Source organism: Primulina tabacum, chromosome 16 (assembly GCF_025594145.1).
Source record: "Primulina tabacum isolate GXHZ01 chromosome 16, ASM2559414v2, whole genome shotgun sequence".
Lineage (NCBI taxonomy): Eukaryota > Viridiplantae > Streptophyta > Magnoliopsida > Lamiales > Gesneriaceae > Primulina > Primulina tabacum.
The window spans coordinates 36,402,197-36,414,834 of NC_134565.1; the positions used below are offsets into that span (position 1 = coordinate 36,402,197).

The 12,638-nt window shown below is 35.2% G+C and overlaps 2 protein-coding genes across 3 annotated transcripts; one reads left to right on the forward strand and one right to left on the reverse strand.

The window, feature by feature from the left end:
• Positions 1 to 1,759: 1,759 nt before the first annotated feature.
• LOC142530071 (type I inositol polyphosphate 5-phosphatase 4-like) lies at positions 1,760 to 5,537 on the forward strand. Of its 2 annotated transcripts, XM_075635836.1 has the most exons (11): positions 1,760 to 2,173; positions 2,278 to 2,446; positions 2,555 to 2,642; positions 2,964 to 3,032; positions 3,170 to 3,257; positions 3,361 to 3,465; positions 3,545 to 4,169; positions 4,259 to 4,452; positions 4,586 to 4,694; positions 4,792 to 4,940; positions 5,023 to 5,537. In XM_075635836.1, the coding sequence occupies exons 2-11, from the start codon at positions 2,417 to 2,419 to the stop codon at positions 5,255 to 5,257; spliced, it is 1,692 nt and encodes a 563-aa protein (XP_075491951.1). In that variant the 5' UTR covers positions 1,760 to 2,173; positions 2,278 to 2,416; the 3' UTR covers positions 5,258 to 5,537. The 2 variants fall into 2 exon arrangements, with proteins under 2 accessions (XP_075491951.1, XP_075491950.1); XM_075635835.1 differs by having other exon boundaries at positions 1,760 to 2,446.
• A 4,024-nt stretch (positions 5,538 to 9,561) lies between these two features.
• Positions 9,562 to 12,166, reverse strand: LOC142530178 (vicilin Cor a 11.0101-like). Its single transcript, XM_075635978.1, has 6 exons — positions 11,268 to 12,166; positions 10,984 to 11,159; positions 10,814 to 10,894; positions 10,453 to 10,722; positions 10,023 to 10,356; positions 9,562 to 9,936 (listed from the first exon to the last, which is right to left on the reverse strand). Exons 1-6 carry the CDS (start codon positions 11,890 to 11,892, stop codon positions 9,782 to 9,784), a joined length of 1,641 nt encoding a protein of 546 aa, XP_075492093.1. The 5' UTR covers positions 11,893 to 12,166; the 3' UTR covers positions 9,562 to 9,781.
• Positions 12,167 to 12,638: the final 472 nt, after the last annotated feature.

Below are 12,638 nucleotides of genomic sequence, written 5' to 3' on the forward strand. Positions count from 1 at the left end.
CGAGTGCCAAAAATTTGCCCAATTTCAAAAAGTTTTGCTCATTGTTTTACATGTCCAAATCTGATTTCCACGGTTCAGAATACACTTACATGTGTTTTGAGCAACACATCCAAAATTCAGATCGATCCAACGGTTCAATTAGGCGCAAATATTGACATATTTGTTCTTTGTAAGTGTGTCTACATTTGCACAAAAATAAATTATGTATGTTTCTTGAAATTCGATCGGCATATGTTATTTCTTCGATTTGCTAAATGATATTTGAAAGCATGTTTGAGAAAAATATTTTTGAAGACACTGTTATGATTCACATTTGAAATGGTTAGGAAATTCCGACATTTGATTTCATTTGATTTGGCAAGATGCGGTGAGATATAATAACCGATACTATTACCTCGTCCCCTTAGAGGATATAAATTAGGGAACAGATCAGTTAGCCATGTAAAATAAGATGATTTTCAGTGTCATTTGTTCGATTTAATATGATATGATTTGAGCATGCTTTCTGTATTCTAATGATATACGATATATATATATATATGCATTTGTTATCAACTATGATCGATCGACCCTCTACTTCCTGAGTATTTATCCAAATATTCACCTCTTACTTCAGCCCCTCAGATAATAAACAAAGAACAAATTGAGGAAGAAGAACAAAATTATTTCTGGAATGTTTCAAAGATGTCAATTTGTAATTAAATCAGTCATGTTATTTTGTTTTTATTATATTTGCTTACGACTCCACATTTCATTCAAGTTTTGTAAAGGCATTAATATATATGATTAATGAAATAGACTGGTTTTGGATATTTGATTACTACAAGATTTGTTGTTAATAGTCATGTGATTATTGACAACGTCGGATGTTCCACGTCTCGGTCTCACGGCGTGAAATTCCTTAGCGGAAGTTTCGTCAAATTAAGAAAGTTATTCGATAGTCTTCTCATTTTGCTAGTTCGGAATATTGGTCATCTCACACGGTATACTCCATTTGGTTTGTGCATAATGTACTAAACCTTTTCAAACTCATACATAGAGCATGTACTTGGATGTTTGTATATATCATATCTATGCCTAGGACTCTTTTTTGGTTGGTATAGTTGTTTAAACTTGTTCTTGTTTACACAAGAAAGAATATATATATATATATATAAATATATATAAAAGAAGGATTCCCCGTACCATAAAAAAGTCGCATTGACCAATAGATAAGGTAAAATGATTGAAGAAAATGAAATGCAATCCCAAACAAAAGTCCTCAAATTGGGACTTCTTGCCTTGGGGTCCCAAGACACTAGTCTGGTTTGACCCCAAAAAAGACCTCTGCATTGCTTTATAAACAAACATTTTGTTCTAACGTTTTAAAACACTAAAACGTAGAAGTATGCCCCCAAAATATGCATGCGAAACCCCAGAAAAATCTGCATCTGAAACCTGTATACCATTTTCAAAAACAATAAAAATATTTATGGATACAACTCTGCCCAACATATCAGAGGGGAAAAGTAATTTTTACAATAAGAAGATAATTCCACGAGACATCTCCCAAAATCTCGACACCAATCGTCTCAAGAAACCGATATACTTTTATGTAAGCGTAATAAGAAGAATAACAAATGTTTTCTGCAGACGGGCCCATTTTCCATCATATCTCCCCCGGCTGACCGCGGGCAGTCCTGAAAATAAAAGAAAAATAAGAAGTCGGGCAGGTTGTGTTGGGGTCCTGTTGGATATTGTAATGCCATGCTGCCCTTAATATGGGTTCAGGGCCTCGAGAAACACACACATTCAGCGTATGTGATGTGAGAGAGAGACAGATACTGTGCTACGCTTATTTGTTCTCCTTTTCCCCACCCTCTTTATTCTCTTCAAAATTCGATACACTTCCTGTACTCAAAACTGAGTTCTTTGAGAAGAATCAAATCACCATCTTCCCCTCTAAAGCCCAATAAATCTCTGGGCTACATTTCTTCGGTTTCGTATTTTTGATCCTTATTTTCCGCATTGTCCCGTACTCTCGTTTCTGCGTTCACAGTTTGATTGTCTTGATGTTCCTAATTCGCTCTTGATTTTCTTCTTTTCCCCACATTGTTTTGGAGTGGTTTTCATCTAGTATTCTTGGAATTCGGCTTGGCTTTGCATGTCACTAAATCAAAGTGACAGGAAACTTGTGGGTTTTTTTTTCTTTAGTCTGATTTGTTGTCTCTTTATTTCACAAAAGATATTGCTACCCGAGTTCATCCAATTGATTTTTGCATCATATTCTTTTGTCAGAATCAATTTCTATCTTGAATCTCTTAATGGAGAGGAAGGGACCATAATTTGTTGGAGAAAGAGAACGAAGTTTACATCTTGCCGTAATTTCAATGAGTCAAGAAACTGATTTCTATATGAAGTGGTGACTGATGAGAAAATGAGAGATGGAAATTCCAAGAAAAGCAAGGTTTGTTTTAGTGAAAGAAACAAAAGTGCATTAATGAGGTTTCGTGAAATCAACAGTTTACTGTATTGTTGCTGTCGAGATTTCTGATTTTTGTGTTTCTTGATCAAGTTTTCATGGCCCAAGACTCTAGTCAAGAAATGGTTCAACATCAAGAGCAGAGCTGAAGATTTTCATGCTGATGACATCATCAATGGAGGTAGTTTTCATCTCGATCTGATTTAGGACTTTGGATAAAATTGATTGTTGAATCATGTATAATTGGTTTTTGAGGTCATTTCTGTCCTTTTCTTCTCTTATATCATCATATGGGCATCAATAACTGTTTGATTCTGCATTAAATTATCTGCTTAGATCTCGTATTTGTTGCATTCATTTCTTTGGTGACTTCCTTTTTTTTTTTAAGAAATTGTGCCCGAAGGAAATTATATTTTGTTGTTTTGTGCTGTGCAAATGTGGGTATTCTGCTGCGACAGTGAATTACACGGCTTTAAAAAGCTTTAAGTTTTGGCTTTTTCAGGTGTTGATGAAGAATGGAGGAACAACTTCTCAGAGAGGGTGGCATTCACAACCAAGAAAAGCAAAAAAGGTCCAGAATCAAACAATTGGTTCATCTTTTGGACCACTGAAACATAATTTGCTATTCCTGGCATTTTCTATCACAGTCTTTCCTTCCATTTTCCATCATTCTTGGAATTGCAGCTAATTTCTTTATCGAATCCGCAGAGAAATCGAATAGGCTAAACACTGATCGGCTGCAACGGAATAAGATTGATCTTGATGTCTCCCAAATTACAGATGTACACAACTATAGGTGCGTGCTTCTTTTAAATTTTTAATCAAAACTCTAAATTCTAGTCATTCATGTGAATAAAAGTGAGTCCTTTATCGATGTAACCTTTGTTAAATTGGGATAGGATCTTTGTGGCAACATGGAATGTGGCTGGAAAATCGCCACCTAGTTATTTGAATCTTGAAGAATGGCTACATAGTTCACCTCCTGCTGATATCTATGTTCTTGGGTGAGTCAATTAATCTCAACCTACCCTTATTTTTACCTTTGGTTAAATGTTGATGAAGTCTCTTTATTAATTATTTCAGGTTTCAAGAAATTGTCCCATTAAATGCTGGTAATGTTTTGGGCGCCGAAGATAATGGCCCTGCTAAAATATGGCTAGCACTGGTTCGAAGAACTCTGAACAGTCTTCCCGGAAGTAGTGACAGTTATCGCACACCTTCCCCTGTTCCTTATCCAATAATTGAATCTGATGACTTTGAAGGATCAAATGGTGAACAGGGTTCCGATTTCTCCCACCGTCGCTCGTTCCAATCATTGAACCGAAGTATGAGAATGATGGAAAATGACATTATGCTGCAACAACCTAGACATGATCGCCGGTTCAGTGTATGTGATCATGTGATATATGGGCATAGACCAAGTGATTATTATGATCCAAAAGTTGGTGATGTTTCCTCTGACGACGACAAAAACGATCTTGGTGAATTGCCTTGTACTCATTGTTACTCGCCTCTCTCTTACAGTGGTTATGAGCCAATAGAATATCGAGATCGAAATTCAGGGCAGTCAAGATATTGTTTAGCTGCAAGCAAACAAATGGTCGGGATTTTCCTTACGGTGTGGATAAGGAGTGATCTAAGAGATGCTGTTAATAATCTGAAGGTGTCTTGTGTGGGCAGAGGATTGATGGGATATCTTGGAAACAAGGTATGATTCATTTTTATTAATTTCATGATTCTAGTTGAAACTTAAATGTATCACAAAAAATCATCATCTCGTGGAACTAAACTTGTCAGGGTTCGATTTCAATTAGCATGTCATTGCACCAAACAAGCTTCTGCTTCATTTGTAGCCATTTAACTTCTGGAGAGAAGGAGGGTGACGAGCAGCGAAGAAACTCAGATGTCATGGAGATTTTGAGGAAAACAAGGTTTCCCCGGGTTCATGGAATGGGAAATGAGAACTCCCCTCAAACTATTCTTGAGCATGAGTAAGTTTCCCTCCCTATCACATCGTTATGTTTTCCTCTTTGTTTTGTTGTGCTGGTCATTCTATTGTTCCAATATCCCAGTGGTATAAAATGTTGAAAGCTCGGTCAAAGTTTCGTGTTCTTTATTTTCCAGTCGAATTATATGGCTCGGTGACTTGAACTATAGAATCGCTCTTTCTTACCGATGTGCAAAGGCTCTAGTAGAGATGCGAAATTGGAGAGCTTTGTTAGAAAACGACCAGGCAAGAAAATAGACTTCGGTTTCTTTTTATCAGTTAGATATTAATTATTGTACTGACTGGTGTATCTACATCGTTAAATCCCTTTTTGTGAAAACAGCTGCGCATAGAGCAAAGACAAGGGCGTGTTTTTGCCGGATGGAATGAAGGAAAAATTTATTTCCCTCCTACATACAAGTATTCAAATAACTCCAACCGATATGCCGGTGAGGACATGCATCCGAAAGAGAAACGGAGAACACCTGCGTGGTAATTTTTTTAAAAAAATCCAGTCCCAAGACGTGACTTTTAAAAATGGTGACATTTTCTTGACATTGTATTTAAAATGAAGGTGTGATAGGATATTGTGGCATGGCCGTGGCCTCCAACAAGTGTCGTATGTCCGTGGAGAATCCAGATTTTCGGATCATAAGCCTGTATACAGTATATTTCTAGCAGAAGTTGAGTCTATCAACAGGTGCCGAATGAAGAAAAGCACGAGTTATTCGAGTGCTAGAGTTGAGGTCGAAGAGTTGCTGCCATATTCATTTGAATATGCACCATATGATCAACCGAATATCTTTTAAGGATGGATTTGCACTCTCTTCATCAAAAAAGATACATGCTTGCATCCTTTGGCCACATCCTCTCATTCAACATTGGCTTTTTCTTGCTGGTAAAGTAGAGGAATGAATCTTCGATACATTGATTGGTGTAGATACTCGATTCTTGTCAGATTAAGATTGTAAATAACAGCAAGTTTTGTTGTGATAGTGCTACTGAAGCTTCATTCATTTCTAGTCTTCTAGTGAAAGTCGATAAAGAACTGAGCTTCGAAAATCTGTGAAACTTTGTGCTGTGTGTAGAATGTTTGGTAAATAAATTTTTATCAGTGTAGTAACAAATTATAACATAAGATGTAGCAGATTATTTTATCCCGAGAAAACAAAACAACCCACAAAAATTTATAATTTATTATCAAATATTCCCCTCTGAGATGATGATCGATCCTACACGTGTTGTGAGAATCTAACAAAGTTGTGGTGTGCTCTTTGCATAAAAACCCGCAAGTGACATTGGATATGGCTGTGAAATCCCACTTTGTATGTCTGGGGACTGCCCAGTCAAGTCCTCCACCCATTTGCTTCCTTTTGTCGATTTTTTTGTTAGGTTGAAAAATATTTATTATATAGAAAAACCAAATTATAGATCTTACATTTTCAATTGTTTGTATGTAATATAAACTTTAACACAGAAGTTTATTTTAAGTCGATTATTCTTATAATAATATAATCTCTTCTTTTTTATCTATAAATATAAAATTTATGTTCGTTATTAAAAGAATGACCTATTAATTTTTTACTAATAATTAAACTACAACTATTAAATAGAAAACTTGTTAAATTGGGCTATATTATAATTTTTTTGAAATATATATAATATAATAATATTAATTTTTCAAAAAATAATTGATCGTAGAGCATATTTAGTATATATCAATATTTTAAATTAATAAATAATGGAGTTTTTAACTGAAAATAATGATTTATTTATTGATAAATAAATAAATGCTTAATTTATGATACTACTTGTATTCTTCTCAGTCTATATATATTTAAATATGTTGCTACCCATATTCACTGCACATTCTTGTGGACAAGACATAAGCACCGACCAAACCTGTCCCAAATATTTGTTAATTACCTTAAATAAAGACAATGCATGTCCAGTTTAGGAAACCCGTCATCTCCATTTTCTAATAATAACTTATCTTATTGTATTGTTTAAAATATATAATTTTAAGCATTGCAAATCAATTAAATTTTTTGTTAAAAAAAACCATCGATATACATATTTTAATACAGAGTAGGTCTCTTGTGAGACGATCTCACGAATATTTATCTGTGAGACGGGTCAATCCTACCGATTTTCACAATAAAAAACTAATATTATTAGCATAAAAAGTGATACTTTTTCATATATGACCCAAATAAGATATCTGTTTCACAAAATACGACTTGTGAGACAGTCTCACATAAATTTTTGCCTATAATATAAGATAGAGATTTATCTAAACTTAACCAACTAAACGTCATACATAGTTAGTGAAGTTTAAACCCATAAAGTTTCGATATATATATATATATAAATGCTTCACGTTAACATTTCAAACGCAGGAAACTTTAATTTCACTGGATATGCGTCTCATTTAATTTTGTCCCAGAATATATGCCACGTGTGAACTTAGTATTGGCTGGGTCTCTCTCCATCAAATCAGATGTCAGAACAGCATATCACGTGACGTCATTCGGACCTTTTTCACCCTATTGTCGTATCTAGTTTCGGTAAAAATATGAAATCTGCAATAAGATGTGATTGCTTAATTATTTCAGAGTCAATCTAAATAAATAAATAAATAATGCTCAATTACTTTTATAAAACTTTTTATTAAAAAAATTAGAATCTAAGGCATAGAGCTGATATTTCATTCTACATACAATATATTCTCCAATGACCTTCTAAAATTGCGTTGTATAAACCAATAATATTAGTCATAAAAAGCTCGTACTTGGTCCGATCACACATATATTAAGCGATCTTATAAGAAGCTCGAACTCGAAAACAATCAACAACCAAGCAAATGACTCACAAGCTAACTTGAGTTATTTTACATACACGACGAAGAAATTTGGAACATTGTCACGTAATTTCTTTGTAATGAATAAAATGAGTGTGCTTTTGGTGTTAAAATTAAATAGGTATTGCTTGTTGTATAAGTCTGTCAGATGAAACATAAATACGCATACATCAGTTTGTGCACACGAGGTAAATATACAACGTACTGCCCATCTCTGAAAATCTATTAAATTCGGTTTTTTTTTTTAAATTAAAAAAAGTCAAATATTAGAAAAATAAAATGTTGATTAGTTATATTAGTATATTACCCGACCCAGAGGTAAAAAGTAAATAAAATAATTTTTTTTAAAAAAAATCGCATTTTGCTATAGGTAAAGCTTTTGTTTCTGGTACTAAAAAATAAGTTGATGTTTGGTACGTCCAACTTCTATAATTTTGGGAAACTTCTATAATTTTGGGAATAAATACAAAATTAGAATATGGAAGCTGTGGTTTTGTTAGTAGATTTTTAAAAAGTTTTAAAATATGAACGTCATATTTGTATTTTTTAACAAAAATATCTTCCATAAGATACTTCAGTTCGAAATATATATATCGATATATGTTGAAATATATAGTTCTGAAATATTATGTATCAGTCATGTTAACTCATGTGTCAACTTTATACTAAATATATAGATGTATACCCACTAAGTGAACGTATAGATGAACATGATTGATGAAGGTCATATCAAAATTATATGTGTTATTTAGTTAACGCAGTTTGCGTATTATTACGTCAGACATACCCAATGCATACACAAATCTAGCATCAATTCTAACATCATAAAAATATAAAACATACAACTGATAAAAAAATATTAACAATAATTATATCAATTTATCAACACACACATAATCTTTTGACTTAACAACTCGCTTTATAATATATAGACTCCAAACTATATATATGTTGTGTCTATATGTATATATGTGAACACATTAATTTTTTCTTACAGTGCTTACGCTGAGTGTGGAGTATCTATCAGGTTACAGGTACAATAATGCGTACCACTGCACGTGATTGTACATGCAGCAGTATTCTCTGATATACTAAATTATCATTAATGATGATTTATTAATATTTCTTTGCCTTTATTTCTATTTCACATTAATAAATTTAGTTATTCCCACAAAAAACACTAAATTCTTTACCGACACAAGTTGATTCGGTTCATATTTAAAGTAAAAAATCTTATTTTTGAAATAAAAAATAATAATTTTCATGATCAAATAGAGTGGAAGATGATATATGTATCACAAAATTGATTCGTGAAATAATCTCATACGAGAATTTATATTCTCCTTATAATAATGTCGGAGATCCAATTTAATTTATGTTGGATTGAGGGTGCATGAATAAGGATAATAATGGAATTTGTGACCTCTTGGAAAATTTTCGTATGTCAAGTTGCTGGTGTTGTTGCTTCACTTGATGTGGTTAACTAGATGATACGTAAAAAAATGACTTCGGATCTTAACTAGTAATATTATTTTTGTTGAAGATATGACTGACGGTAAAGAAATGATGAGGCTGACTAATATATAGACACGCATTTCTCCGGACTCATGGACTTAACAGCCTGACTTATTAGCACTCAAATAAGTGCACTTTATGTTACCACAAATATAAGAAAATAAAAATAAACATTTGATTATTACAATTTATGACAAAAATTTAAAAGAAAACTATAATCAATTGGTGACTAAATTTTATAATCTCACTATCTATTAATCATTTACGGTAAAAAAAACTTGTTTGACGGGGCTACAAGTACCATGCTGCCTATCAACATAACCTCCTCAAATCATATTGGAGGCCCATTGGGCTTTGAGTGGACCCAAAGTAATTAAAAGAACACCTACCTCTGGGCTGAATTAGGCTGGGCTATATACACATTAGTTACACACTCCGTAATCCATACAACACACAATGAATATGTCGATACACTAATATATCGATGCATTAAATATAAAAAAACTGAACAAACAGGTACTATATATATATATATATATATATATATATTCAACTTTCATAATTTAAATAACGCATGTACAAAAATCATAAATAATACAGATGGAACGTGAAAAAAATTTTAAATTGTGGATAACAATTTAAATATATATATAATCTGTGACTTATTGAATTTAATCTCATTATCATAAGAAATATTTAAAAATTTTGTTGAAAACATATATTTTTAATCACTTAAGTTAAAAAATCTAATGATTACAAGCAATCAAAATGGGTGTGTGGGAGTGGGGAAATGAAATCTATTTGAACTAAAAACTGTCGGGAGACCAGCGGTGTTTTATTTATGTTGTGGATAAAGATACATTTGATATTTACATCTCAACAGTTTTTACATATAAACAAACACAGCAGATGTAAAATTCCCAGGAGACCGGATCAAGATTAGTGCATCATCTTTTCTTTACATATCAGAAAAGCCCCGGTGCTGCTGGCGAGGTCCCTTGAAGAAGAACTCCTCTTCTTGGCTCCTGAACACTTGATCTACTTCTCTTTCTGGAACCCCAAAAGCCAGTTCCTTTGCCTCTCTCTCTAGCTTATTAATCACGTTTCTCTTCCCTGTACGATACATATATATTATTGAAATCTGCGAAGCTTAATTCGTATATGGAGAATTTGGTGATAAATGACGTCGTAGACTGTACCTGCGAGTGCGTGTTTTTCGTTGTCATTGGCGTGGACTAGAAAGCACATGAGCTGCAGATTCTGATTGTTTGAGGCCACAGCCACGAAAGGATGACCTGCTGGTACAACCACCACAGTGCCGAGTTTCAGGCGGGAGCTGATTTTCTGATACCTGGGGGTGTCGCTGGACTCACGGCGGGAGCCTGGCTGCTCGCGCTGGCTGCTGCCTTCGTGGTGGGTCTGTGACTGCAGAGACATCATGTGAGGACACGCCATTTCGTAAAAGCCTGCTCCGTCTTTTACTACACAGATCTTTGTTGCCCTCGAGTTGTAGTATAGAGCCGTCATGGCACCCTAACAATTTGAGGGGGAAAAACAGATTACTTGATCTGCGGGGAAAAAGATGAGAAACTATCAAGAAACATCGAAAACAAGAAAACAGGATTTTACGCTGGTGATGTTGGTTAAAGTAACAGCAACATCAAGGTCTCGCAGAGACCTGAGATGGCTAGAATCCACTTCATAGAGCTGTCCAAATTGGTTGGCATGAGTCGGGTGTTGCTCATATATATTGAAAGTGCCCTTCGATTCGCCACCGCCAAACGGCCAGATTCCGCCCTCTTCGTGGTGGCTCATGCCCTGGATTTGCTCCCTGGAAACCTTCAATATCGCACCCTGCCTCTGCTGCCCAAATAACTTTTCTATCCTATCTCTTCTCACCTATGAGAAACACGGAAAATCAGATCACCATCCCGAGGAAGAATATTCATTTTTGCAAGAAAATGGAACTGGTTTATGTAAAAAAAATTACATTGAATGTGGCTTCCAGTATTTCATTGCTGAAGACCCTGTAGAATGATTCTGGATTCTCCCCTCCAGCGCCGTAAAAAGCCTGTTTAATTTGTCAAAAACCAGTCTAAAATATATTACAGAACTTCATGATATCCATCAATTCAAGAATCAGTACTTCACCTCAATTACCTCAAAATTACCAGGAGTCGAAACTGGCTGCATCAGGTTCGCTAGAACAAGTCTTTCATTCTGATCGCTATTGATAAGATAAGCGGTAGTCCCCGCTTTGATCCTCAGTATATCACCTTCTTTGATATTGAAACTTTCCCTCCTGTCTTTCGTCACTAAGCTTACTGTTCCCTTTCCTATATATTACAATTTACAGGGATATATTAAGATAAATATACAAACAATTGAAACTATATCAAACATACGTAATAACAACAGAGGTTATGCTGACACTACAACAATACCTTTTGCAACAAAAACCAGAGCTTCGGCATCCCAATGATTAGGAACAACGAAAGTAAGAGGATCAGCTTCATAAATCGCCAAACGATAATTCTCGATGCCTCGGAAGAGTTTCTTTGACCTGTCGGTGAATTTCTGCAGGATGCGAACGCGGCCGTGTTGGGTCTGCGGCCCGGTGACAAAATGGTGATCCTTGAACACGTAAGGATTTTCCTCGTGTTGCTGCTTCTCTTCTCCTTCCTCCTCCTGTCTCTCATTTCCTTCGTACCTTTCTCTCTCTTTCTCATATTCTTTCTGGCAGCTACTCTGGCAGCGTTCTCTTTGCTGGCCTCGTTGAGTTTCGCAGCCCTTCACACACTCACGCAGCCGCTCGATCGGGCTCTCGCGGTTCCAGTACTGATCCTCTTCACCATAAGAGCCGCGGCCACCGCCGCCGTGCTCCCTTTCCTGTTTCTGTCTACTATATTCTTCGCAGCGCCTCACGCACGCTTCCCTCTGCTTCTCGTCGAATTGTTGCTGGACTTTGCACTGGTGCTTGCACTGCTTCAGCTCCGGGTCTTTAACCCCGAAAGATGAAACAAGCAACAATGCAAAGACCGCCAAACAGAAGCTCTCTTTGGTACTCATCCTTTAATTTTCCTCGTAATTTCTCAGTGATGAAGATGAATTGAATCGCACGTACACTTCAGATTTATAGTTCCCCGAAATGCGTGGTTTTGCATGGAAGTGACGATGCCGTGCATGCATAATAACAGTTGTCCGCACTTACGTGTCTTAACAACAGCGAAACTCATCGCCGCGTATTTAACTCTAGCTATTCAACGTCACAATCAATTTTTTTTTTGGGATTTAATATTATCCAAAATGTCTTACAAATCTAAAATTTATTGCATGAAATTCATAAAATTCCATAGAAAGTTTAATATAAGTATCGTGGGACAGATAAGTATGAATCAATGAACAAAGGACAAAAAGAGACGCAGATGAAGTACATCGATGTTCAGAAACTGAGGTGTTCTTTGTTTTGGACTGAAACTAAATTTGATGACCATGCATTCCGTACTTATCACAAGCTCTACACTCCAAAATTTTCTACGTACCACGACATAGACAATTATCACCACATAAAATACACATTGTACCACATCTGTTGTATACAATCAAAATAAATTTAGAAACATAAACTTGAATTGAAAATGGCTTCGCATTGTGTGAAAATGATTCCGCTGAAATCGAAATCAACAATTTTAGAACCCCTACGACATGCGCATAGATAATTTTCGATTTTCGTTTTAAAAAAATTGGTAAAGAAGAGATAAGATCGAGTGGAAGAGCAGGTTGCAGCAGACCACCATATATATTATGCGTTATAT

Coding starts and splice junctions, on each gene's coding strand:
- LOC142530178 (XM_075635978.1), bottom strand. CDS start 11,892: ATGAGTACCAAAGAGAGCTTCTGTTTGGCGGTCTTTGCATTGTTGCTT. Junction 11,160..11,267: donor TCTGGTTTTTGTTGCAAAAG/GTATTGTTGTAG, acceptor TGTAATATATAG/GAAAGGGAACAGTAAGCTTA. Junction 10,723..10,813: donor TACTGGAAGCCACATTCAAT/GTAATTTTTTTT, acceptor TGTTTCTCATAG/GTGAGAAGAGATAGGATAGA.
- LOC142530071 (XM_075635835.1), top strand. CDS start 2,417: ATGAGAGATGGAAATTCCAAGAAAAGCAAG. Junction 3,258..3,360: donor ACAGATGTACACAACTATAG/GTGCGTGCTTCT, acceptor AAATTGGGATAG/GATCTTTGTGGCAACATGGA. Junction 4,695..4,791: donor CTTTGTTAGAAAACGACCAG/GCAAGAAAATAG, acceptor TTGTGAAAACAG/CTGCGCATAGAGCAAAGACA.